This window comes from Puma concolor, chromosome D4 (genome assembly GCF_028749965.1).
Source record: "Puma concolor isolate L17-30 chromosome D4, mPumCon1.1.hap2, whole genome shotgun sequence".
In the NCBI taxonomy this organism is placed as follows: domain Eukaryota; kingdom Metazoa; phylum Chordata; class Mammalia; order Carnivora; family Felidae; genus Puma; species Puma concolor.
In genome coordinates, this window is record NC_141679.1 from 64,191,000 (window position 1) to 64,218,882 (window position 27,883).

Sequence of the window (27,883 nt, forward strand, 5' to 3'; positions counted from 1 at the left end):
GACGGTGCCAGTAAGAGGCAACAGAGCAACGCACTTTTTTTCAGTAGAAACACTAGATCGTAGTAATAGAGGCCAACAAACCGAAAAAGTCAGGGACACTCTCACCAGCGACAGCGCGGAGGGCCGGGGGCCGGGGACTGGAGAGAGTGGTGTACACCCAGAGGTCCCAGCCGCCTCGCGTTGCTACAGACGCTATTCTTACTTCCGGGCGCTCGGCGCCCTCGCGGTGCGTCACTTCCGCCCGGCCGGGTCGAAGCGACATCCTCTTTTCTTTCCCTTCTTCCTTTACCTGGCCCCGCCCCCCGGAAGCTTCTATGGGTCCTCGCCTGCGGGTCAGGGGTGAGAAGTAGTGCTGCAGAACGGACCCTGGTGAATAACTTCCCTGAGTTCCACTCCCCGGCGGCGCGAGTTGGAAGAACCTAGGTGAGATCTCGGCTAACGGCGCTGCGGGACTGTGCGGGTCCTCGGGAATCTCCGCCGTCTCTGGCTCTGGGGTTTCCCTCTCCTGGGCCTGCAGTTGGGCGCGCGGGAGGCTGGGGTCCTTGTCTTGCTCCTTAGTCTCCTCTCTCTCTAGGTGAGGTCCGACTCAGGTTACTGCCACCGATACCCTTTCTCCTGGAGTGTGAATTGGAAGCAGAGTAGCGTGTACTCTTGGTGATGGCAGGGCTGCTTTCTAAAGTAGCAAAGTGCCTTAGCGTTCATTTCTCCTCCGTTGAGCTCAAACCCTTGGAAGCAGTTTAGGTAGACAGAATATTTGTTTGCCTCCACTGTACATAGGAGGAAACTGAGGCTCTTGGAGAATTCCTTGAGGGCAACACAAGGCTCCCTAAGAGGTAGAATTGTGATTCACACTCAGATCTAGGTTCTGTAGCGTTGCACAAAATCACGAGGAGAACATTTGGAAATAGGGGAGAAACTAAATATGAAAAAGAGAGCTAGTATTTGAGTTCTTCGTGTCAGGCATTATGGTAAGTTCTTTCTAGACGTATTAATTCTTTGTAAGAGGCACAGTAATTCCTGGTTTAGGAAATTGAGTCTCAGAGATGATACATGACTTATTCAATATTAATGCTTTAGCGGATATTTCCCAAGTGTCTTTCAGCTCTGTGATTTTTTCCAGCACAATAGAATTAGGTCCTGTCCTGATCAAACTATTTTTCTGATTCTGGCATTTCAGGAAGTGAAATTTCTGGCATTTTCCCTGGTCTCTTCATCCTTTGCCCATTGTCTTATTTGTTAGTATTCTGTTTAGAAATTGGTAGTTGTGTAAATTCAGCCCTGACTCTTACTCTACAATTTACTTTTTTCTTTCCAAGAGGAGTTTGGGGATTGTATTGCTTGGTATGAAATGAATGGATTTAGGTTTAAAAAGGCTGGCTGGAAAATGGCTAGGTTTTACATTATAGATGGTCTCTTTATTGTTACTCTTTTTGTATATCTTATCTAAGTTTCTGTTGGTTGGTTTGTTTTCCCCCTCTCCAGGAAAACTGCTGTCATCTGGCGCCAAGATGTCCGGAATTGGAAATAAAAGAGCAGCTGGAGAGCCTGGCACATCCATGCCTCCGGAGAAGAAGACCGCTGTTGAAGATTCAGGGACCACAGTGGAGACAATTAAGCTCGGGGGTGTCTCTTCAACGGTATGTGGAAACAGGGCTTTGAGAGTGTGCTTTTTTCTGAGTTGCAACCTGAAAGTAAGAATTTATGGAAGCTTTCTGGAAGGCATTTTATGGAAGAGAAAACTTACGGAAGAGAAATTTATGGAAGAGAAATTTATTTGAAAAGAGGGAAATAAAAGAGCCAGAAGTAGGTGACGTGCTGTGGTGGTCAGCTCTGAAAAGAGATATATTAACATTTGATGTTTATTTTCAGAGGTGTGCTTCTAATCTCTGGAGAGTGTGGTGCTTGATACATATTGATTATATGCATTTATCAGCGGGAAATCTGTACATTCATTCTTCATTCACTGAAAAGTTCGGTGCTAGTTACTAAGAGGCAGTGTAGCAAAATCACTGAAGGGTGGTGAAGGATAGGAGTCTGAGGCCAGACTACCTGGAATTGACTCGGCTTCACCACTTCCTAGCTGCATGGCCTTTTGTTATCCTCCCTGTGCCTCTTCTCCATGTCTGTAAATGTAATTCTAGTGCCCACCTATTGGGTTGTTGAGAGGATAAAATGAAAGAGTCTTTGTTAAGAGTTAAAACATTACCTCTACTTTAGTAAGTACTCTATATATGAGCTATTAATAATTATTGGGCTAGATATTATGAGTATAACGGTGAATAGAGTAAGACACTGTCCTTGCTCTTAGGGAGTTGACTGTTTCATTAAATTGTTATACATCAGAAGCTTATAGTAATGTTATATGTCCATTAGACATCAGAAGCTCACTATAATAGGTTTGGATCTAGATCAGGAGTCTATTCTGGAACTCAGCAATGGGGGTATGGTGTTAAAATGCTTTGCATTTGCATAGCTTATAAAACCACATCTTACTTTTTTGAATTCAGGCTCAGGATAGAGAGAATAATGGGAACATTCAGAGTAAATTGTTGATGAAGTGTCATTTCTGAGTCTGTCAGCGATTCAGGTACTCCATACTGCTGCCAAGAGGTGATTTTGTCTAAGCACTGTCTCACATCATGCATCCCAAGGACATTTGTTAATTCAATAAATATAAGTATTTGTTGTGCATCTGTGATTTGCCAGACACTACGCGTTACCCTGAAGACAGCTGTTGGACTTCAGTTTGTAAAGTGGCACAGACCAGAGAACAGAGTGTTCTAGTATTTATGAGTGGGATATGTGCTGTTCATAGGGATAAATAGCCACATGCTCCAAGGGAAGCTGAGAGGATACATCCTAGTTTGGACTTTATCCACAAGGCATTGAGGAGTCATTGGAAGGTCTTAAGTGGGAGAGTAACATGCTCTGACTTAGCTTGGAGAACAGATTGTAGAGGAGCAAGGGCTAGAAGTTCAGTTAGCAGAATTGTTCCCTTGTTGCTTCTCCCTCTTCTTCCCATTTCATCTAAGTGTGGGGAACTGGGGCTTGTCTCCACTGATTCGTGCCCCAGTTGGTTGAAGGTTGCCCTTAAAGGCAATAACTCTTCCTCTGCACTTCAAGGTTGCCGTAGTGAGCCAGCTGAGATTGTGTGGAACAAAAAATGAAGACTCCAGGTGTGCTTTAAGTCGGAACACTGGTGGTGCTAATGGAGCTGTCCACCAAGGCTGTGCTGAAGTCTGGCAGGCTGACAGGACATGACATGAGACACAAAAGTGTCCACTATAGAAGGCTGTTGCAGTCATTTTGCTGAGGGATCATGGTGCCTTGGGTCACTGTAGTGTAGAGGTAGTGTTGACAGGATTTACTGATGGATTGGATGAAGTTTATGAGATCCCAGAATTTTGGAAGTACAGACTGTTCACATACTGAGCTAGGAAGTAGTATGAGAGAAGCATAGTTTTTGGGAGGCTGCGGAGGATGAATTAGGAGTTTGATTTTGGACATGCAAGTTTGGGATACTTAATAGACCTCTGAGTGGGTAGGTGGTTGGATACAATCATCTGTAGTCTAGGGAGAGGTCTGGGCTAAAGCATTTGGGAGTCATCATTTTGTAGGACGTATGTATGTGTGTATTTTCATGTTTATGTATTTTTGAGAGAGAGAGAGAGAGAGAGACAACATGAGTGGGGAAGGGGCAGAGAGCGAGAGGGAGACACAGAATCCAAAGCAGGCCCCAGACTCCGAAGTGTCAGTACAGAGCCTGATGCGGGGCTCAAACTCCCAAGCCATGAGATCGTGACCTGAGCTGAAATCAGATGCTTAACTGACTGAGCCACCCAGGTACCCCATGTAGGAGGTATTTAAATCCATGAGACTAGAGGCTCTAGGCTCTGAAAGCAGAGCCCTGGAACACTGATTTTCATGTCAGGGAGATGAGAAGAGACTAACCAAAGAGACAGAAAATGAAGTAGGAGGAGAACAAGAGAGTGAGGGCCCAGAAGCCAAATGAAGAAAAGTATTTCAGGAAGGAGTTACTCAGGTGCTGCTGATGGCTTGAGTAAGGGGAGCTCTGGGTAAAGGGAGGACTGAGTCATTAGGTTTAGCAGTAGAAGGTTCTCAGGAGCCTCAGTGAGAATCTTGTTTGTGGAGTGATGGTGCTAGAAGCCTGAATGCAGTGAGCTTAAGAGAATAGGAGAGGAGAGGAATTAGGGAAAAGGGGATAGAGCCAATGATTTGCAGGAGTGTTGATAGAAAGCAAGACAAAGAAATGGGGCATTAGCTAGAGGGAAATGTGGGATTGAGGGAAGCTTGTTTTGATTTTAAAATAGGAGCTATTAGAGCATGTTGATTGAAATGATTTGGTAGAGCGGATTAAGCTGATGGGGTAGCAGAGGAGACTGTTGCTGGTGCGATTTCCACCAATAGGGGAGAGAGCATGTGATATAATGCACAACAGGAGGGCTGGCCTTAACTAGGAGCAGGGGCAGTTGATCCGTAGCAACAAAGAGGAAGGCAAAGAGTTCAGATGTAGGTAGGTTGGTAGCTGCAGTTGTGGGAGATAGATGTGGACATTCTCTTCTGATTGCTTCTATTTTTTTTTCAGTGAAATCAGAAGTGCCTCATCTGAGAGTGAGGATGGGGGAGGAAGTGTTGAAGGTTTGAAGAGACAGGAGAAGGTATGAAGTAGTCATCTTGAAGAGGGAACGGACTAGAAAGATAGAGTATTGTTGCACTGAGGACTTACTTGACTCTGTGATCATGAGTTTAAAGTCAGCCCAGGCAGCATGGTGCTTTGTTTTCTATTCATGTTCAGCTGCATGGATGTGGGCCTGGAGTAGTGGAGAGTTGGATGTTACCAGGGGTGGGGTTTTTCCTAGGCAAGGGTGAGGAAGGAGGGGGTTATGGAAGACATGATATTGACTGATTGTGGAATTCAATGCCAATAAAGAAGGGAGTGAGGAAGTGAGAGGAGTGAAGGACAGGAAAGTTATGGGGCAATGGATTGTAGATCCTGGGGGAGGTGAAGAATTGTGGGAGTCAGGAAACTAGAGAGCATGAGCTGGAAAAGTAGGTGGTAATTGTGGAGAAATTGAGTTTACAGAGAGCATACACATACAGATCAGGCTAAGAATAAGAATAACTGGGAGTTTGGTGGCCAAGGGAGGTAGAAGACCAGATCATTGGAGGAGCGGAGGTCAGTGACTTGATTTGAGATACAGGAAGGATCATCTATATGGGAATTGGAAATCCGTGAGGACTATGACAGCAGTAACATTGGAGAGTGATAATCTAGGTGCTAAATCTTCAGGAAACGTGGGGAAGTGACCTGGGCATTTCTAGACAAGTGCAGCAAGGCAGGGTGGCAGGTGGGGCAGACCAGTGGCACGAGCTGCAGAGCTAGGAGGTTTTAGGGAGGAAGGTGGGATAATGGGCTGAAAGTGGCAGTGGAGAGCAAGGGGGTACCTACCTGCCTCTAGGCCCAGAGTGATACTGGAGAAACTGCAGGGAAACAGTATTCTCATCCCGCTGTCAGAGCAAGAAGGGGAAAGGAGTGCTCAGTGAAGAGATCGAGGATTTCATTTATTAATAGTATTAATGAACTGGTACAGTTGGGAAACTGTTGACTCTTTGGGCGTGTCAAGGATATTTTAATCAAAATACAAGAGAAAATAAAAGCAAAACAAGAAATTGGTGTTCTCATAAACAGTTCTTACTTTTTGAAATACTCATTAATTCCTAGGTAAGATAAAAATGTAATCCTCTCCAATGCTGTTTCTTTGCCTGGGGTCCTCCCCCACCCTCCACCACCCCCACCTCCAGACCCCAACTTGTCCTAGGGAAGGAGCTAGGGAGAGAAATTAAAGATCCTGAGAGGGGTGTGGAATTATTGACGGAGTTCCATTTTTGCGGAAACAGAAGAGAATGGGATCCTGAGCGCAAGTTGAGGTCAGGGTGTGGAAGATAGTGGAGATAAGGGACCAACGAGGAGAATGGAGAGAACTTAAAATTCTGGGAGATCCACATGAAAACTGGTATATGGGGATAAGGACATGAGGTACCTGGAAAGATAGGGTTTCATTTGAGGAATTTAAGATCTCCGTTGTGGCACAGTTCCGGATAATGACAGAAGTCCAGGATGCGGCTTTTTTTATTTATTTATTTATTTATTTATTTATTTATTTATTTATTTTTATTTTTTTTATTTTTAAAAAAATTTTTTTTTTCAACGTTTATTTATTTTTGGGACAGAGAGAGACAGAGCATGAACGGGGGAGGGGCAGAGAGAGAGGGAGACACAGAATCGGAAACAGGCTCCAGGCTCTGAGCCATCAGCCCAGAGCCCGACGGGGGGCTCGAACTCACAGAACGCGAGATCGTGACCTGGCTGAAGTCGGACGCTTAACCGACTGCGCCACCCAGGCGCCCCCAAGATGCGGCTTTTGAAATGGGTGGCTGAAGCACAGGGAGTGAGATAATCACCAGAGTTAAGGGATTCAGAATGCAGCCTGGATGCTGGAGGATTAGATGGTTTGTCCACATGTTTACATGTCCGTGTGTGTATGGTCACTGGACATAGTGGCAGGGACTGGGACAGAGAACGGCCCAGGTGCCAAGGTCTTGAATGATCGAGGGGCAGTGCTGAGGAGATAGATGGCAGTGTTGATCCGGGCAGAAGGTGATCTAGCTGGACAGTGGAGCCTCACGGTACTTTGTGGATATCCATGTGAAGAGAACAATGAGGTGGGTGAGGTCCAAGTTCTAGCATATTAGTATCATTCTTCCTTCCCATCGTCATCATAGACTCTTTATTTCTTCTGTTCCTACTTCTTATCCAATTACTTGTTGTAAGATTTAAGAAATGAATAGCTTTGGTCGGAGGAAATATGACCTGGTAGAGTTTAACAGCTGGTTTGCCTAATTTCTTTGTGGAGACTAATGAGATTGGTTTCGTGGGGCAGGAGGAGCTAGACATTCGAACACTGCAAACCAAAAATCGCAAGCTGGCAGAGATGCTGGATCAACGGCAGGCCATTGAAGATGAACTCCGTGAGCACATTGAAAAACTGGAACGAAGACAGGCCACTGATGATGCCTCACTGCTGATTGTCAACCGGTACTGGAGTCAGGTAGCTACTTGTTTGTTTACTCAGATTTTCTTTTGAGCATTTTAGTTCTCCTTTGCATTCTCTTCACTTCCAAAGTTGTGCTCTTCTGTTTTCTCATGACTGTACCTCCCCTTCTTCAGTTTGATGAAAACATCCGTATCATCCTTAAACGTTATGATCTGGAGCAAGGTTTGGGAGATCTCCTCACAGAAAGAAAAGCCCTTGTCGTGCCGGAACCAGAACCAGACTCCGATAGCAATCAGGAACGGAAAGATGACCGAGAGAGAGGCGAGTGTTTGTGTGGTGGATTCTACCACTGCATGCTCTGGGGTTTTAAAGTAGATCTTGGCTTTCAGGCTTTCCAGTTGAGGAAAAAAGGATTTTGATACTTCCACTTTTATAATGCTGACGGCTGCTTTTTTCCCCCCTGTATCCTCAGGGGAAGGGCAAGAGCCAGCTTTCTCTTTCCTCGCTACCTTGGCCAGCAGTTCCAGTGAAGAAATGGAATCTCAGCTGCAGGAGCGAGTGGAGTCCTCCCGCCGAGCCGTGTCCCAGATTGTGATGGTCTATGATAAATTACAGGAAAAAGTAGAGCTCCTGTCGCGGAAGCTAAACAGCGGAGGTGAGGCAAGAATCAGGAGACTGGGAACAGGGTGGGAGGAATAAGAGCTCAACTTTGCATGCTCCTTTGTAGTTTGCAAACTTATGTATTTAATTTTAATTAAATTCTTTGGAATCTAATCTCCAGTATTACCAGTAATACCAGTAATGCCATTGCTGTGGCAAGTTAGTATTTTACAAGTGTTTCATATTTTGAGCCGTGTGATAGTCCTGTAAGAAGCTGAGGAAAGCTTCATTCTGATACTTTCTATTAATAAAACACTTAAAAGTAGAATTAATTTGATTTTTTAAGGAGTAGCTCTGTTTCTGGCTATTGATTTATAACTGATAGTAATTTAGTTTAAATATTTTAAATATTGGTAATTATATTTAAAAAATTTTTGTTTTAGATATTGAATTAAAAAAAATTTTTTTAATGTTTATTTATTTTTGAGAGAGAGAGGGAGAGAGTCAGAGTGTAAATGGGGGAGAGGCAGAGAGAGAGGGAGACACAGAATCTGAAGCAGGCTCCAGGTTCCGAGCTGTCAGCACAGAGTCTGATGTGGAGCTCCAACGCATGAACTGTGAGATCATGACCTGAGCTGAAGTCGGATGCTTAACCAACTGAGTTACCCAGGCGCCCCTAGATAGTGAACTTTCACTTCAAAGAGTCAGTTGTAATACATTCTTTTTGTTGGTTTTTTTCTGTTATCTCTAATATTTTCAAAAAGAGTTGGCTTAGGTTTTAGAATTGTTAGATGTCTGTGTTTAAAAAGAAAAAAGAGAATATTGTTGGAAAAGGGCCCATTTGAAATAATTGTTACTAGTCAGTGTTAATGCAGAGACTTGTACAGTAAAGTATTTGTGTAGCTAGGTTGCATCTTCTTAAGTGCCCTGATTTTACATTTTCAGTAATAATCTTGGTCTAGTTGTAATACCTTAATTTATCTGATTATTATTTTGCTTTATTTTATTTCCTTTTTTTAATGTTTATTTTTGAGAGAGAGAGACAGAGCATGCAAGTGGGGGAGGGGAAGAGAGAGAGTGAGAGGGAGAATCCCAAGCATATCCCACACTGCCAGTGTGGAGCCCAACATGGGGCTCAAACTCATGAACCGTGAGATCATGATCTGAGCTGAAATTAAGAGCCTGATGCTTAACTGACTGAGACACCCAGGCACTTCTAATTCACTGATTATTATTAAGGTGTTTATTGTTTCATTTCTGAAAGTAATGTGTTGAATGTAGTGGATGCTGAGCGATTGGGCAGGCAAATAAGAATTTTATTACATTGTAATTTTTAAGGACACTTGGGCTAAGTTATCAACAATTAGGAGGCATGTAAAAGACTTGTGAAAATTTGGGAAAGGGTTTCTTTTACTTTCCCATAAGTCTGTGTATGTATTATGTATTTTATTATTTGGGTAACAGTTTTAGAATACACAAATCAGAAATTATAGAAGTCTTCCTATCTCCCTTCTCAAAGGTAACCATTGTAAACAATGTGGTTCATGTCCTCCCAGACTTTTGTATTCATATATTCCATCTACTTTTGGGTTCCCAGCTAGACTTTGTCTCTTGGTGCAGTGCTTTGGCTTACTCTTCTTTGTTTCTCCAGTGTCTGTCTGGCACTGTATCTGGTATTAGTTACATACCTAATGTAAACTGAGCTGGGTGCTAGTTTTTTCTCCCTTGGCTGTAGTTGAGTAGTTGGATGGTATGATTGAATCCTAATAATAGGCCACACCGGTAAACCATATATATATGCATGATGGTGCATACCATATGCGTGTTACATGCAGATAATATGCCATATGGAGAGCTTATGCCAGTGTTAAACTTGACTTTGTGAATGAATGTCAAGTAAAATAATTGCTGTATTTAAAAAGGAACTAAAATGAGTAGTATATTAAGCAGTACTTTAAAATTATTTTTGTTGGCATGCATTTTAAGGTAGAGTTTAAGTTAAAAAATAAAAACATTAATTGTAAGTGGGCTGCCTGGGTGGCTCAGTTGGTTAAGCATCCAACTCCTGGTTTTGGCTCAGGTCATGATCTCACAGTTCTTGAGTTCGAGTCTTGCATCGGGATTCACACTGGTGGTAGAGAGCCTGCTTAGGATTCTCTCCCTCTCTCTCTCTGCCCCTCCCTTGCTCATGCTCTGTCTCTCTCAAAATAAATTTTTAAAAAACATTAATTATAAATTACAAATTACTGAGCTATTTATAGTATAAAAAGTAAATGCCATTGATAAGCTGAACTTTCTAAGGATAAAGATCCATAAAGTATGAATTGTAGCATGAACTATACCTTTTTGTCAGTTCATTTCTCCCCATGTTTATTTTATCCTTGATTCAAAGGAATTGCAATTGTCAGCTTGTTAATTCAGTAAGTGTTTATCTAGCTCTTACTGTATTCTAGGCCTTGTTCTAAGTATGTTAGGATATCAAGAGGAGTAAATTTCAGCCTCTAGTTCTTAACTTCGGTTATGAATCAGTTCACTTTGAGAGCTTTCGGAGCATACTTTTTTTTTTTTGGCCCTGCCCATGGGTATTCTTATTTACTATGTGTGGGATGGATGGGCCCTAGTGAAGTGTCTAATCTTCAAAGTTCCCAAAATCATTATGGGGCGCCTGGGTGGCTCAGTCAGTTAAGCGTCCGACTTCGGCTCAGCTCACGATCTCGCGGTCCGTGAGTTCGAGCCCCGCGTCGGGCTCTGGGCTGATGGCTCAGAGCCTGGAGCCTGCTTCCGATTCTGTGTCTCCCTCTCTCTCTACTCCTCCCCCGTTCATGCTCTGTCTCTCTCTGTCTCAAAAATAAACGTTAAAAAACAAACAAAAAATTAAAGTTCCACAGGTGATTCTACAAGCAGTCTTGGTTGAAAACCACAAAAACCACCACATGACCAGCCTGTTCTGTATGGTGTTTCTGAGTGATGCCAAGGGGTAGGGAGTAGGAGAAAGCACAATTTTTCCTCCTGTTAACTGTCTCCAAACATGTTAATTGGTATAATAAGTTCTATAAATTTATCTACTTTTCTTTGTAAATTGTAGTGTACCTTTTGGCTTTTGAGCTTTAGGAGTGCCCCTAGCATAGTATTCCAGAACATGATAAGTAATTCTAGGCTCTTATCTTTATTCTTCATGATTCTATAGGTACTCATTTGAACAAGGAAATTGCTACTTTCTGCCCCCCTTCTTCCTCCCAACAGAGATGCTTCATGTTGGTGTTCACTAATAGGAATTTGTGATAGCCTTAGGAGATAGAATTTTATGGCTGTTAAGTCTGACACTGATTAGATACCTCTATCTTGTCTACAATTCTAAAATGCAGTTTTTTAGTGATTGTGTTTTATCTGAATAGAGTTACAGAATCCCTCCATTTCTTTCAATACATTTGACTTTACAGAAAGGATGGGAGTTAGGTGATCTTGGCTCTGTGTCATCCTCTACTGAAGCACAGCTTTGGCTCATTTCCTTAAACAAGTCATCTAACCTCTGGGTTCTTAGTCATGTAAAGATAATAAAAACCAGCCTACTTCTTAAAGGTTTTCGGGAAAATAAAGTGAGGGAGCGTGTTCATATTTTGGTGGGATGCATAGTTTTAAAACTGGACACTATAGATGCTAAACTAAAGGGCAGTTCTTTTCCTTCAGATAATCTGATAGTGGAGGAAGCGGTGCAGGAGCTGAATTCCTTCCTTGCTCAAGAGAATATGAGGCTACAGGAATTGACAGACCTCCTTCAGGAGAAGCATCGCACCATGTCTCAGGAGGTACTTGACCAGAAAGGACAGATGGTAGTTTCTAGTGGCCTGTGGCACACATTAACTCGGAATTTTGAATGCTTCAAAGGTTCATCTGACTCTAGAAAGCCTATTTTTATATTGAAGAGCATGAAGGGCAGGCCAAAGCAACCAGTTCTGAGAAATCAAGAGGAAAGATTAAGGGGAGAAAACAATTGAATACTTCTTGATTGTGCCTCTGTTAAACAGATACTACAGTGTTCGTTTTTAAGAAGAAATACCATCATATGAGGTTTTGTGAAACAATGCACCAAATTCCCAAATAACGAATTACCCCAAATAAAAAAGATCATGTGCAATGTTACTGAGGAATGGGTTGGTAGAAATTCATCTGAGAATGGACAGTACGAACTACTATATTGATGGTATCCTGGGAGCTTGAGAAATGTGGATTTTCCAGCCAAACTTGGGTACGCGTAGTGCCACGACCAAACTGTGTCAAGATTTGGGTATTTATTTGTGTGTGTGTGTGTGCGCATGTGCATACACACACACACACACACACACACACACACACACACACACACACACACACACACACACAGTGATTGAGGTAAAGTGATAAAAGGCCTTAAAAGATTTTTCTGCCAGTCCTGATTATCATTTTGGTTTAGTTCAAAGGATATTCTGCTGAAATTTGACCTACTTTAGTTTGACCACCCAATTCTTTCGCTTATTGGTAGGTTAGTGGTTACCATCTCCTTAGTGACTAGCACTTAAGCACTTGATGAAGTATTATCTCTGATGGTCAGACAACTCCTATCTTGCTCTTCAGGGAAAAAATTCAAGGAGGTTGGTAACTGTTCTGAGCACACAGACTAAAAGTAATTGAACTGTGATTCGGATGTAGGTCTGTTTTACTTCAGAGCCCGTGTTCTTTATTATGCCCTTGTTTTGTAAACTCCATTGCCAGGGTCCATGCTGGCTGCTTGTATGAGAATCGTCTGGGAAGTTTATCGATACGTGTAGATCCTCATCAGCCTTCAAAAGGGTTAGAGTATAGCAGTGCTTATAAATTAGATTGGAGTGTAGTGGAGAAATAGAATAACTTTCTGTCATGTTTAAGGTATAAACTAGGTACAACCAAAACGAGAAGGTCCACCTCTTCTGGCCCTTTACCAATCTCGTTTAGCATTACTAAGCTGGAGAGAGACAGTGCTTTGCTCAACTGAGCTGATGTCCACAGTGGCTCTTGTGGCTGGCTGCTATTACCTGCCAGCTGGGTGGGAGCCCACCTTAGGTTCTTCACTGGAACATCTGCATGTTGCCTCTCCCATGTGGCAGTTTCAGGGTAGTGGGTCTTCTTACATGGCAGCTGTCTTCTTCCAGAGAATGAATGTCCCAAGAACATAAAGCAGAACCTGCATGGCCTTTCAGATGTAGCCTCTGCATCATTTTCATTGGGTCACTAAAGTTGACCCAGATTCACGGGGAGGAGGCAGTGCCACCACCTCTTGATGGGAGGAATATCAAAGATTTTGGGGGACATACTTTTCAACCAGTACAAAGATTATGTGTAGATTAATGTGAGCATGTGATAGCATTGTAATTAAAGTATTAAATAGCGTTAGCTGTGGGAATGCAAGCTGGTGCAGCCACTCTGGAAAACAGTATGAAGATTCCTCAAAAAACTAAAAATAGAACTACCCTATGACCCAGCAGTTGCACTGCTAGGTATTTATCCAGGGGATACAGGTGTACTCTTTCGAAGGGACACATGCACCCCCAATGTTTATAGCAGCACTATCAACAATAGCCAAAGTATAGAAAGAGCCCAAATGTCCATCGATGGGTGAATGGATAAAGATGTGGTGTGTATATATATATATATACAATGCAGTATTGCTCGGCAATCAAAAAGAATGAAATCTTGCCATTTGCAGCTACGTGGATGGAACTGGAGGGTATTATGCTAAGCGAAATTAGTGAGAGAAAGACAAATATCATATGACTTCACTCATATGAGAACTTAGAGACAAAACAGATGAACAGAAGGGAAGGGAAACAAAAATAATATAAAAACAGGGACGGGGACAAAGTATAAGATACTCATAAATATGGAGAACAAACAGGGTTACTGGAGGGGTTGGGGAGGGGGGATGGGCTAGATGGGTAGGGGCATTAAGGAATCTACTCCTGAAATCATTGTTGTACTATATGCTAACTAATTTGGATGTAAATTAAAAAAATAAAATTAATAAAAAAAAAATAGCATTAGCTGGTGCAAAGTGCCCAAATAAAGAAAAACAGGTTTTTGTATCTTTAGAGTGTCTGGTTCAAGATTTCCCTGGGGTCAGCTTAAAAAAGAGAATGGACATTTTCCTTTCATTCCCTTTGGTTTATCATTTGTGGGAATGTGGAAAGGGAAAGTTGGGAGCAAAGATAGCTGTCTACTGAATATATATTTGAATTTTTATCTCTGAAAATATTTGGTAAAATCAAAGAAGTTACTATTTGCTTCTTTAAAGATAACACTTTTTCTGATGGTTTGTGGTCTATAGAAGGAACTGGTGCTTCTCAGAAGTAGAAAAATTGTTGCATCCCAAGTGGTCTTTCCCTTATGAGAGTGAGAGTTCTTAGAGACCTCTTTACAGTCTTCATGATTGTAACTGACCCAGAACGGTTAAAGGAATCTGTGATTTCATTTTTATACTCATGCATTGGAAAGAGGGTAAAGCATCCTCTATTTCAGTTTTATCTATAATGATCCATAAGCAGGGGTTAATTTTGTGAGATTTGGGATGTCCAGTAGTGATGTAAGGCATTCCTTTCCTAACTTGGTCTTTTTTTGGCTTTATTTTTCTGAATGCCTGTCTTTGGGATGTAGTTCTCCAAGTTGCAGAGTAAAGTGGAGACAGCTGAGTCACGAGTTTCTGTCCTGGAGTCCATGATCGATGACCTGCAGTGGGATATTGACAAAATCCGAAAGAGGGAACAGCGACTCAACCGACACTTAGCAGAAGTCCTAGAACGGGCAAGTGCTCTTTCAGTCATAGTTTAGAGACTAGAATCATTTTTAAGGAGTACTGAGAAAGGACGGACTTCGGGGTACCTGGGTGGCTCAGTTGGCTAAGTGTCCGACTTCAGCTCAGGTCATGATCTCACATCTTGTGGGTCCGAGCCCCGCGTCGGGCTTTGTGCTGACAGCTCAGGTCCTGGAGCCTGCTTCGGCTTCTGTATCTCTGTCTCCCTCTGCGCCTCCCCTGCTTGTACTCTGTCTCTCTCAAAAATGAATGTTAAAAAAAAAAAAAGGGTTGATGGACTTGGGTAGTAGTACCTGGGGACACAACGGACTCTTCTGAAAGTGCTTTGGTTATCAGACTAAAATCTTAGGGTCTCTCACTAAAGAATCTTTGTCCTTCCTATAGGTGAATTCGAAAGGTTATAAGGTCTATGGAGCGGGGAGCAGTCTCTATGGTGGCACAATCACTATCAATGCCCGGAAGGTAAAATCAATGACTCACTCAGGTCACATTTCCTACCTAGTGTTAGGTGTTGTGCGAGGTACTTAGGGGTTTACAAGAGGCAATGGGGTTTTGCTAGAAGAATGGATCAGTGAAGGTGGAAGCTTAGGAATGGGAATGATTTGAAAATTCTTTCTTTTTTATGCTTATTTTGTGATTTTCCTCTTTTCTCCAGTTTGAGGAAATGAATGCAGAGCTTGAGGAGAACAAAGAGTTGGCTCAGAACCGTCACTGTGAGCTGGAGAAACTTCGGCAAGACTTTGAGGAGGTCACTACACAAAATGAAAAGCTGAAGGTAGGAGATGTGTCTCTGAAAGGCAGTACCATGAAACGTTTTGCTGGTCAACTCACATATGTACTGGTGAGCTCTCATAATTTATGAGGGAAGAGGAAGATGTAAGTTTTGTTGGTGGGTCTACTTATTTACTTACTATTTGGACCCCCCCCCCCCCCCTTGCTCTGCAAAGGATTTCAAGCAACTTCCAAAGATCTATAGACTGAATCAAAGTGCTCTAACTTAGGAATTGTTGATAAAAATGAGGAGTAGGGTAAACTAAGGTGATGATCCAAAATGGAGTTGACAAAATGGGGCTTGTATACAAGATATATGCAAGGAGCATGTACATACTGTAGTAGGGTAGGCTGCTCACGTGTTAGGAATTGCCAAATGTGGGTCATACTGTTTGCCTGTGCAATTTCTAGCCGCCAGAGCAGAGAAATGATCAGTGACCGATTCTGTTGGTTTTTGAACATGCCTGTTAAAATTTTCTGTCCCCGGGTTCTTGGGGAAAGAAAGTGAATTCTAAGAGTCTTCCTACCCCTCTTTCAGTCATAGCCACATGTCTTTTACAATTTGATTTGTTTCTAGGTAAATATATGAATAAAGATGTTTGAAGTGAAAAAACAAACAAAAAAAAAACCTGACTTAAATTAATTGAAGTGTTTGGGTAATTCAAGCAAACCATTGCTTAAGAGAAGCCTAACTATTTTTGATACAATGTCAAAATATATCTCTCAGAGACTGTTAATACAGAGAACAAGTTAATGACAGAAATCCTCAATTATGTGTTAAAAACAAACATCCTGGGTTTTCTGTGTCTCTACATCTGACAGATTTCAGAGCGCTCTTCTAGTGTCCTTGGGTATAGGCTGACACACAGTGTAAAACACATATCAATTAAAACAATTCTTGGGTGGAGACTAGAGGTCCCTGGTGTTACCTCCTGGATAGTTTAATTTGATGCAGATTTTACAGAACTAGAAGAGTGGAGATATAATCCAGAATCTTCATAAAGCTTGTCTCAGTCGCACAGGACATCACTGTAAGGTTTTGTTTCCTGTCTAGTGTGTGGGGCACAGACGCTAGATTGTGCTTCTGACTTGTCTTCGGGCCCCTCAGGTGGAATTGCGGAGTGCGGTGGAAGAGGCAGTTAAGGAAACTCCGGAATACCGCTGTATGCAGTCACAGTTCTCCGTCCTGTACAACGAGAGCCTACAGTTGAAAGCGCACTTGGACGAGGCCCGGACTCTGCTGCATGGCACCAGGGGGACCCACCAGCGCCAAGTTGAGCTCATCGAGGTAGCAGCCCAGCTTTGTCTTTTGCGCATCAGCTTTCCTGCCTCATAAATTTTATAATTTTTCCCCCTTGCAAGCAATTACTGCTCCTCCAGCAAACATGTATAGAAAGGCCATAGGTCTTTACTCTGCTCGATGGTGGGCATCCTGCCATGAGAGATCATACAGCCTGGTGGGGAGAGTATAGTCCATTAGAATGCAGGTACAACAGAGGCATGGCCAGGAGAGGCAGTGATTAAGGAGACAGAGCATCTCATTTGACTGTGGAGACTTCCTGATTCCACTTGCCAAAGTGAAGTGTGAATCTTAAGTTTGCTGATAGAAAAAAATAGGAGAAGGGCATTTCCAGAAGTGAAAAGAGCAGATTTAAAAATAGTGTAGAATGGCTAGAGCCTTTTGTGCATGGGAGAGAGAAGTGGGTGGAAGCTGCCTCACTTTACAAGCCCTTATAGCATGTGAGGGCCAACGTACAAGCCGTTACGACATGCAAGGGCAAATGTGAATGCTTTATTTTAAGGCAGCTTATTCACGTGTTCGCTTCTGTATCTTCCACAGTCGTTAAGGTAGTGTTAGTAGTAGTTGGTCTTTTACTCTGTCTGCCAAAAGAATCGAATTTAATATGTCTTACCTTACATATGTTTATGTACTGTTTTATTGTTTAGTACTCCAAGTAAATGACTACGTTCTCAGAGTGAGGAGGCATGTCCTCTATTTTTTTAATATCCTGCCAGTCTGCAAATCAGTCTTTGTAGCTGCCTGGTGCTTGTTAAATATAGACTGAATTGGAATTTTTCAGAGTAATCCCTTCTAGTAGATCCTTTTCTACTTCTTAGATCGGTCAATTAAGAAACCTAGTAACAGGATGTGATGTCTTCACATTTTGATAAGAATTTTTGATTGGGTCCTTTTTCTGGGTGTAGCGAGATGAGGTTAGTCTTCATAAGAAGCTGAGGACCGAAGTGATCCAGCTGGAAGATACTCTGGCCCAGGTCCGCAAGGAGTATGAAATGCTGAGGATAGAGTTTGAGCAGACCCTTGCTGCCAACGAACAAGCAGGTATAATTATTCTCACTCCATCCTGCGGTTTGCTGCAAGTGCCTTCCTTCAAAAACACAATGTGGTTCCCTGGATTTGTTGGTATGAATGGAGCTTGGGTGTCCCAAAGAACCTTAAATCAAATCACTGTAATTCATTTTGGCTCACAGCCTGGGTGTTTGTTTTTTAAGATTGGCCAGTTTTGTTTTCCTCTTCTGAGAAGGAATCTTGCTTTTGGTAATTTTCCCAGTTTCTCAGAGGTCCCTGATGGGTACTGCGCTTTCTATCCTTGTGCCTTTTTCCTTATCAGAGTTCTTCCTAACATTGCTGTTGCTGTATCTAAGGCCCCATAAACCGGGAGATGCGTCACCTCATCAGTAGCCTCCAGAATCACAATCACCAGCTGAAAGGGGAGGTCCTAAGGTATAAGCGGAAGTTGAGAGAAGCCCAGTCTGACCTGAACAAGGTAACCAGGAAGTGCAGAATGAGTGTGATTTGCTGTTGAGTTTGGAGAGCTGGTTTTGAGTGAGGAGAGGAGTGTGGCTGCCACAGGTGATGTGCTGCTTTCTGCCTCTGTCCTCCAGACGCGCCTGCGTAGCGGCAGTGCCCTCCTGCAGTCTCAGTCTAGTACTGAAGACCCGAAGGACGAGCCCACGGAGCTGAAGCAAGATCCTGAGGACTTACCTGCCCAGTCCTCTGCATCGAAGGCATCTCAGGAGGAAGTCAACGAAATTAAGTCCAAACGGGATGAGGAAGAGCGAGAACGAGAAAGGAGGGAGAAAGAGAGGGAGCGAGAAAGAGAGCGGGAGAAGGAAAAGGAGAGAGAACGAGAGAAGCAGAAACTAAAAGAGTCAGAAAAAGAAAGAGACTCTGCTAAGGACAAAGAGAAAGGGAAACATGACGATGGAAGGAAAAAGGAAGCAGAAGTTATCAAACAATTGAAGATTGAACTCAAGTAAGAACAGAATTTAAAGTATCTGTTTCTGACTCAGAAGCCAAGGTTAGGACATCACGCATGAAATGTTGGGTTGATGGCCTGGCTTACAGATCATTGTAATATTTTGGGTGTAACTAAATGCACAGTTAATTATGATCTCAGTTATTGATTAAGTGTACCACCCAGATGGCTTGCATGGGCTACCGTGTAGTCTGGTTCAGTGGTCGGGTCTCCGTAAACGCTGCAGCTGTAGCCTGCAGAATCTTCATGATTCCAAATTAAGGGGCAGTGTGTCATGACTTAAGTAATACTCATGAGAATTATTGAAACTAATTACTGGCAGCTTGCCGGCATGAATTTTAATTTAAATTATACTGGGTTGAGTTTGTATCACTGTAACTTGAGCAATATTGATCTGTTTGCCTGGCAGTTAGCTGGTTTGTGTATGTATCAGGTCATTTAAGACATTTCTTAGGTTTACTCCTGCAGGCATTGAAATGGTAAGACGAACCTTGTGGTTAATGAAACACCCAACGTAATGTCACATACTGCTCCTTCTCTTCCTGCATAACCAATACTTTCTCTGGTAGATCTGGTTATTTCTTGCCTCCCAATGGTCATGGTTGTGCCTTTATTGATACTTGGATTTGAATGACAGCTGTGCTCAAAACATTTGAACTTCTTTGGTATATAAAAGTATAGGTAAGAGGCCTGATAATTTAGTAAGAGATGGAAGTTTCAGCCTTCAGCTGATGGCTGATCACTCCACTATCAAATCTAGTTTTCTCCCCTTTTTTTTCTTCCTTCCTCTTAATTGCTTTAAGGCAAATATTTTTTTTTCAAGTGTGGTATCGGAATCACCTGGATGACTTCTTTAAAATATGTTCCTGGACCCCATCACAGACCCACTGAATCTCAGTTTCTAAGAGTGGGGCACCAGAATTTTGCCTATTTAATTAGGGCCACGGCATGTATTTTATAACTTTATGTTGGAGAACGTGGTGTGAAGGGAGAAATGACTCCATTATCCAGCTTGCTTTTCTGTAGTTTCTGAGTGTATCCACAAGTCTCCTGACGGTCTGTGTGAAAGTTTCATCTTTTAGATCTGTGACATAAGGTGTACATAGAACTGTTGTAAAATATTTTGCTCAATTCAAAATTCCCTTGCTCTGATGTCCTTTGTTTTCTCATTGCACCATCCCCCTCCCTTTATCACCCTCATCATAGGAAGGCACAGGAGAGCCAAAAGGAGATGAAACTATTGCTAGATATGTACCGCTCTGCCCCAAAGGAACAGAGAGACAAAGTTCAGCTAATGGCAGCTGAGAAGAAGTCTAAGGCAGAGGTAATCTAGTCTGCCATTACCTGTCATTCTGGTTAAAATCTTCATTTGTGGGATTTTCCTTCACATTTCTGAAGGATATAGGTTTCTTTCTTCATCTTTAAAGTTAGTGTTTAAAACTCAGGATTTTCTTCCCTTTCAGGGACCATCTAAAATAAAATAGATTTCTGTACTCTCCACTAGGTGGTAAGGTATATCAGAATTTCTGGGAATAGGAGTAACCTTTTCAGACTTTTTTAGTACCTCTTTCCCATATAAATCATTGTTACGGTGAGTCTCTTTTCTGGTTATTTTTGGGAAGAGTGTCTTATTCTCTTAAAATTTGGGGGCCTTAAAAACAAATGGTGAGAGCCACCATCCCGAAGGAAGGTGCACGTGCACTCCTCACCAGCGGTGCGTGTACAAGTGTGTGAAGTGTGATGGGTGCACTAGGATACCCTTTGTCTCTTTTCCCGGTTTGGCCAAGTTTCTCCCAGTTTGGGGCCCTCCATCTGTGCACAGGATTAACTGAACTTTGACATTGTATCATAGCCTCTTCTTTTTGTGTGTGCGATTCCTTACTTTCTCTAGTTGGAAGACCTGAGGCAAAGACTCCGGGATCTAGAGGATAAGGAGAAAAAGGAGAATAAGAAAATGGCTGATGAGGATGCCTTGAGGAAGATCCGGGCAGTGGAGGAGCAGATAGAGTACCTGCAGAAGAAGCTGGCCATGGCCAAGCAGGTGGGTGCACTCTCTTCAGTTAGTTAGGTTTTTCAGTAAATGTTGCTTGACAGCTAAGTTATTGACAGTGAAATTTGCGCTTTCATTCTAGTCTTTTCTTTCTGTGAATGTCTTTTACCCTACACATATGTTTGTTTTTACATTGAAGTCTTTCATTCTTCAGTTATTTTGTTTTACATATTTGTGAGGCAGGAAATTTCCTGTTATTTTCAAATGGATAGCCAGTTGTTCAGACATGGTTTATTGGGGCATCTGTCCTTCCTCTGCTGATCTGGAATCAGGGATATAGTGAGTATTAATGAAAAAATATATATATAAATTTTTATATGCATTATGATTACAAATATCTGAAACTAAGAAAAACATGCCCCCAAATAGGTTATAAATAAGTAACCAGTATGTTAACTGTGGTTGTCCTCTGGGCCCTAGAACTGGAGAGACTTTTCCCCTACTCACCATGAACGTATATTTATTTTTAAGTCTCAGGGAATTATATTAACTTTGAGGAATAAAGATAACCAAAGATGGAAAAATGTATGTTCACTGTGAGGAACAGCTTCACTGTTTCTAAGAAATAGCAAAATGACAAAGTGAAGTGGTTTTAGTGGTGACTTGATTAAGTACCTTGAGAAGATGAACTTTATTAGAACATATATGCATTACAAAATTTTTGTAATGTTTATTTTTGAGAGAGAGTGAATGTGAGTGGGGGAGGGGCAGAGAGAGAGGGACAGAGGATCCAAAGTGGGCTCTGCTCTGACAGCAAAGCCCAACATGGGGCTCAAACCCACGAACCGTGAGATCATGACCTGAGCTGAAGTTGGATGCTCAATTGACTGAGCCACCCAGGTGCCTCCCCATATGCATTTCTTCTATAAAAAGTGGGGTTTTGGCTTTTCATAAATCTGTTGATTGCCAATTTGTCTCCATTGCTCTTTTTTAAGAAAAAAACTATCAGGAAATTGTACTGCTATAGGTTCTAGTACAAGTGGAGAGGCATACTGTGTTTTATATAGAATATCTTAAAAATGTTAATCGTGCCTAAGTTAATGTGTAAATTTAATATCCCAATAAAAATACTAAATTTTTGGTTTTGTTTCAGTATTTTTGGTTTTATTTTGGTACTAGACAGATTATATATATGTTTATGTTTATTATTATTTTTTAAATAGTGATTTAAAACTGGAAAAGTAAACAAGAAAGGTTAGGAAAAGCAGTGGGGTTGATGGGTGGCAGTTCCTATCTCTATCAGATGTAAAAATATGAAGTTTCAGTAGATAAAGTACCTTGAGACTAATAGACTGTTGGAACTGAATAGAAAGTCCAGAAATAGACCAGAGTAACATGGCTATTTCATAAAAATATGCCAAAGATACAGTTTTAAGTCAGTGGGGGAAAAGAAAGACTACTAAATGTGGCAGGGCAGAAAGAAGCAAAATAATACTGGGAAAAAGTTGGATATATACTTGAACACTGTATACTGCAGTAATTTCCATATGGATCACAGATAAAATATCAAAGAAATTCATAAGAGTTAAAACAAATTCCTTTATAAATTTGGAATGGAAGAGACCTTTTTAACTATTAATAAGTCAAAAATATGAAAAAAATTGATAATTTTGACTTATGAAAACCCATGAAACTTCTACGTGGCAGAAACCACTATTAACAAAGCCAACAGATATATGATAAACAGAAAATATATTTCTGACTCTTAGCACAAAAGAGCTTATCTTTCTACTATATAGAAAAGTCTCCAAAAATGATAGAGGAGAAAACCCAACACCCTAGTGGAAGAACAGGCAAAAGATCTGGCTAGTTCAGAGAAAAGAATACAAATAGTTCTTCAACATCTGAAAAGATGTCCAGTCTCATTTATAATAACAAATTAGGGGCACCTCGGTGGCTCAGTCGGTTAAGCGTCTGACTTCGGCTCAGGTCACTATCTCGCGGGTTGTGAGTTCGAGCCCTGTGTCGGGCTCTGTACTCACAGCTCAGAGCCTGGAGCCTGTTTCAGATTCTGTGTCTCCCTCTCTGCCCCTCCCCCACTCACGCTCTGTCTCCCTCTGTCTCAAAAATAAACATTAAAAAAAAAGTTTTATAATAACAAATGCAAGTGAAAAATATTTTTAGAGACTGTTATTCACCTGTCAGATTGTTATGTGGTACTACTGGAAAGTCTCTGTAGTTAAATTCGATACAGTGGTGGAAAACTATGAGAAAATGTGATTTTTCATCATGAGAGAAGTTCTTGTAACCAACCGCTACTTGATCAGTTTGCTAGATTGTAGTATGTATAGTTTTTGTCTACCTTTTTTTTCTTAAGTTTATGTATTTTGAGAGAGTGAGTGAGCATAAGCTGGGGGGGGAGGGGCAGAGAGAGAGAGAGAAAGAGAGAGAGAGATGATCCCAAGCAGGCTTCATGTTGTCAACACAGAGCCCGATGCAGGGGTCGATCTCACAAACCATGAGATAAAGACCTGAGCTGAGATCAAGAGCTGGTGGCCCAACCACATGAGCCACCCAGGCACCCCTGAAGATTTTATTTTTAAGTAATCTCTGCACCCAACGTGGGGCTCAGACTCACAACCCTGACTGAGATCAAGAGTCACACACCATACCAACTGAGACAGCCAGGTGCCCCTAGGTTAATTTATTTAACGAATACTGGGAAAGTTTAGTTTCCAGTGCTCATTTCTTTGGAGTTAAAAGATTGTATTAACATAAGGGTTCTGGGGCGCCTGGGTGGCGCAGTCGGTTAAGCGTCCGACTTCAGCCAGGTCACGATCTCACGGTCCGTGAGTTCGAGCCCCGCGTCAGAGTCTGGGCTGATGGCTCAGAGCCTGGAGCCTGTTTCCGATTCTGTGTCTCCCTCTCTCTCTGCCCCTCCCCCGTTCATGCTCTGTCTCTCTCTGTCCCAAAAATAAATAAAAACGTTGAAAAAAAAAAAATTTAAAAAAACATAAGGGTTCTTTCTCTGTGTTTTATGTATGTATGTATTTATTAGAGAGTTTATTTTTGAGTTGGGGGAGGGGCAGACAGAGGGGTGGGCAGAGAATCCGAAGTGGGCTTTGTGCTGACAGTTGAGAGCCCAGTGTAGGGCTTGAACTCATGAATTGCAAGATTATGACCTCAGCTGAAGTCAGAAGCTTAACGGACTGAGCCACCCAGGTGCCCCTTATTTATTCAATTTTTTAAAGTTTTTATTTGCTTATTTTGAGAGAGTGTGAGTGGGGGAGGGACAAGGAGAGAGGGAGAGAGAGAATCCCAAGGAGGCTCCATGCTGTCGGTGCACAGCCCAACACAGGGCTCGATCTCAGGACCCTGAGAACGTGACCTGAGCTGAAATCAAGAGTCTGATGCTTAACTGACTGAGCCACCCAGGCACCCCTCTTTCTCCATATTTTAGGAGGAAGAGGCTCTCCTCTCTGAGATGGATGTTACAGGCCAGGCCTTTGAAGACATGCAGGAGCAGAATATCCGTTTAATGCAGCAGTTGCGGGAGAAGGATGATGCAAATTTCAAGCTCATGTCAGAACGTATTAAGTCCAATCAGATCCACAAGTTACTTAAAGAAGAGAAGGAGGAGCTGGCTGACCAGGTTTTGACTCTAAAGACTCAGGTAACTCAGCTTTCCTGAATTCTGTTGAAGTAGGGCACTTTCTACATGCATTAAAGAATGATTATTGTGGCATTTTTTTTAATAAGAAAAAAACCAACTTAATGTACTTTGTTAGCATTCTGGTAAATAAATTATACATCCCTGCAAAGGAGTACAGTATAGCTGTTAAAACAGATGTGGATCTGCTAATATGGAAAATGTTATTATTGATTTATTTTCCTTTCCTTTTGTGTTAAAAATGTGTACATCTTTGTGTGTATGTACTGTGTATTTTATAAATTCTCTGGAAGGCTGTGTGAGGAGCTATCACTGGTTACCTGACTACCTCTGGATGTTGGGATGAGGGTTCGTGGGTGTGTGATTTTATTTTTTACCCTTTGGTGTTTATTCTATTTTGTGTGTGAATTTCAAGAGAAAGACTACTTTAGAACTTGTAGCCATTCTGAAAACGATACACCTGGGCTTTTGTTTGAGCTGTAGTTTATGTGGTCTAATATGAATCGCCAGGCATGGAGAGTTAGTATGGCCGAAGGAGATGAATATCTAGAAATGTAATTTCCTTTGTTTTTGGCAATTTGGAGAAGAATATTTTCAGTGGTTTCTTAGACTCTTGCTTGAATCATCAACAGCATTTTTTTTGTTTTTTGGTTTTTTGCATGAAAAGTGAAGCTTTTGATTATTGTAGTCTTTCATGCTTTTTGAAGGGTTCATGGGTAAAGACGGTGATGGCTTGAGATTTCTAACAAACTCTTTTCGTAGGCCTAACGGCACCTAGTCAGTTAATTTTTTTTTTCGTATTTGTTAAAAATCTGATTTTTTTTTTTCCCTTCAAAGGTTGATGCTCAGTTACAGGTAGTAAGGAAATTGGAAGAGAAGGAGCATCTGTTACAAAGCAACATTGGCACAGGGGAGAAGGAACTGGGTCTTAGGACTCAAGCCTTAGAGATGAATAAACGCAAGGTATGATTGCTTTACTCTGTAATCTAAAGTGATGATTGGTCTCAGGAGCAAATAAGTAGGACACTGATGAAATTACAGGTTCACTTTCTTCCTTGGACTGGGTTAATGTTTTGCCTCGCTAGCAATGAAGTGATGTGATTTGTACGCCCCGCCTAGGCGATGGAGGCAGCCCAGCTTGCAGATGACCTCAAAACACAACTGGAATTGGCTCAGAAGAAGCTACATGATTTTCAGGATGAGATTGTGGAGAACAGTGTCACCAAAGAAAAGGACATGTTCAATTTCAAACGAGCCCAGGTAAGAGTGATTATACTTTCTTTACATGTCACCTTTTTAGGTGTTTCCTGAGCTCTGAAATGACCCATGTTATGAAGAGTCATTGGTCTAATGTGTGTTGTTTCCTATTTGATTGTAAGTTCCTTGAGTGAAGAGACCAAGTCTGTTTTCTTCACTGTCATATCCCCAGAGCCTGTCATGGTGGGATGAAATAAATATCTATTAAATGAAATTGGTGAATTTGTAAAGTAGCAGTGTATCAAATTAGAGGATTTTTAAATTCTGTAATTTTTCTGTATCTGGCATGTCAAATGATTCTAATGATGACTTCCTATCCTTATCCATATATCTGTAATTATTTTAATCCAGTCTACCTTCAGCTTGAAACTAATTACCTTAAAATTGACTTATCAAGTTATTAATTTTTTTTTTAATTCTTAGACTGTATTTTTATGGAACTGAATTGATAATAGTTAGGTGCAACTCAGGTTTGCTAATAGATTATGGTTTTGGGCTCTGGAACAAAAGATGACGGTTTTGTGTTCTAGGTTCAGTTCTCTGCATACCTATAAGATAATTGGACATAAAAGGACAGAAAATCCTTTCTTTCCACAGCAGAAAGTTCAAGTTGAAGCAATTTTCTCTCAAAATTGGCAGGTTTTGGGGAGTGTGTCTAATGGGTATGCTGTCTTACCACAGGAGGACATCTCTAGACTTCGAAGGAAGCTGGAGACCACAAAGAAACCAGACAATGTACCCAAATGTGATGAGATCCTGATGGAGGAGATTAAGGATTACAAGGTTAGGAAAACTGCCTCAGTGATTTCTCTGTGTTTTGTCCAGGCCTGAAGTGGCCTGCTAATAGAGTGGGAGAATAAATACTGGTCTTTACATGAAGGTAACCAGAGGATGGTTTATTTTATTTATTTATTTTAAAGTTATTTATTTTGAGAGAGAGATTTGGAGGGGGGGGGGTGCAGAAAGAGGGAGAGGAAGAATCCCAAGCGTGCCCTGTGGTGTAAGCACAGAGCCCAACATGGGGCTCAGTCTCATGAACAATGAGATCATGACCTGAGCTGAAATCAAGGGTTGGACACTCAACCGACTGAGCCACCCAGGTGCTCCAAGGATGGTTTACTGTACGTGTGTGGGGAAGTGGCACTCTTGGCAGTGGTTACTGGGTTTCCTGGTTGGTTGGTTGCTTACATATGACAGCCATTTAAACTTTTATAGTTGATCAGATTCTGGCTTCTTTTTTTTAGGCACGCCTGACCTGTCCATGTTGCAACATGCGTAAAAAGGATGCCGTACTTACCAAGTGTTTTCACGTGTTTTGCTTTGAGTGTGTGAAGACACGCTATGACACCCGTCAGCGCAAATGTCCCAAGTGTAACGCTGCATTTGGTGCCAATGATTTCCATCGCATCTACATTGGTTGAGCCAAGCCAAGAGAAGAAGAGGGAATGGCTAGACAGGCACCTATTCAGTAACCATCAAACCTCTACCTCTTCTCACCTTGACTGTCACCTACGGGGCAGTTTATCTGTCAACTACCTTTCCTTCACAGACTTTACGTCCAGGTTCTCCTCCCTAATATAGCTACATGACTTCAGGGAAAAGGACTGGTAAAGGCAAGTCTTGGGTTTTAGAATGAATTAGAAATCTCTTATTTGTCTTCCCCACCAGCTTGTTTCTTTCCTGCTTTTAAATTTTTCAGCATTTTCTTCTTCAGGCTTAACTGCATAAATAATCGTGGATTGTTCATTCCTCCTGAAGAAGCAAGTTGGTACTCTTGACATGGAGAAGGGAACAAGAAGAGTGGAGACACATGGCTATTTTGGGGAGTGAGGGCGATCTTTTAGAAATAAGCTATCCATGGGCACAAACATTTCTTGATTTGGGTAGTAAACTTTTTGTAGACTCGGATTATAAAATGGTATAATTGTGCTTTTTCCTGGATGGTTTGAAGCCTTAATGAAATTATGTCCAGGATGATTCAGTTCATTTCCTATTCACTAACAAAGTAACTTGTTAAGGTCAGCTGGTTTCCATGTTGAAGTTTTTAAGTTTTGAATGTTCTACTCATTGAAAGGTCTTTAAATTTCTTGAGGCCAGAATAATTTCAAATGCAATCGCCCCTTTTATCTTATAATGAAATCAAGATTGGAGAGGATGGGGAACAGGACTGAGATGGTGAAGAGATCTTCTGGGTACTCTGGGAACTTGATTACAGGGAGGTCTTGGTGAGCCATGAATTACTCTCATCTGCCTCTCTACAGGGATTCTTGTGATCCCTGTTCCCCAGAAGATTCTCTGTAATGTTTCTGTAGGACTTTATACTCCATAAGCTTCAATTAAAGCAGGATTCAATTTGCTTTAGTGTTTGTGTTTTTCTTGGGCAGTAGGTGGTTTGGGTTTGGATATTGACTTTATGACACT

At 41.7% G+C, this 27,883-nt stretch overlaps 1 protein-coding gene across 1 annotated transcript; it reads left to right on the forward strand.

Moving 5' to 3' along the window:
• Positions 1–269: 269 nt before the first annotated feature.
• RNF20 (ring finger protein 20) lies at positions 270–27,819 on the forward strand. Its single transcript, XM_086683618.1, has 20 exons — positions 270–423; positions 1,483–1,637; positions 6,963–7,130; positions 7,250–7,403; positions 7,555–7,731; positions 11,364–11,482; positions 14,340–14,486; positions 14,881–14,958; positions 15,152–15,271; positions 16,376–16,555; positions 17,473–17,608; positions 17,932–18,053; positions 18,172–18,542; positions 19,752–19,869; positions 20,437–20,586; positions 23,996–24,208; positions 25,043–25,168; positions 25,325–25,465; positions 26,144–26,245; positions 26,707–27,819. Exons 2-20 carry the CDS (start codon positions 1,509–1,511, stop codon positions 26,881–26,883), a joined length of 2,928 nt encoding a protein of 975 aa, XP_086539744.1. The 5' UTR covers positions 270–423; positions 1,483–1,508; the 3' UTR covers positions 26,884–27,819.
• Positions 27,820–27,883: the final 64 nt, after the last annotated feature.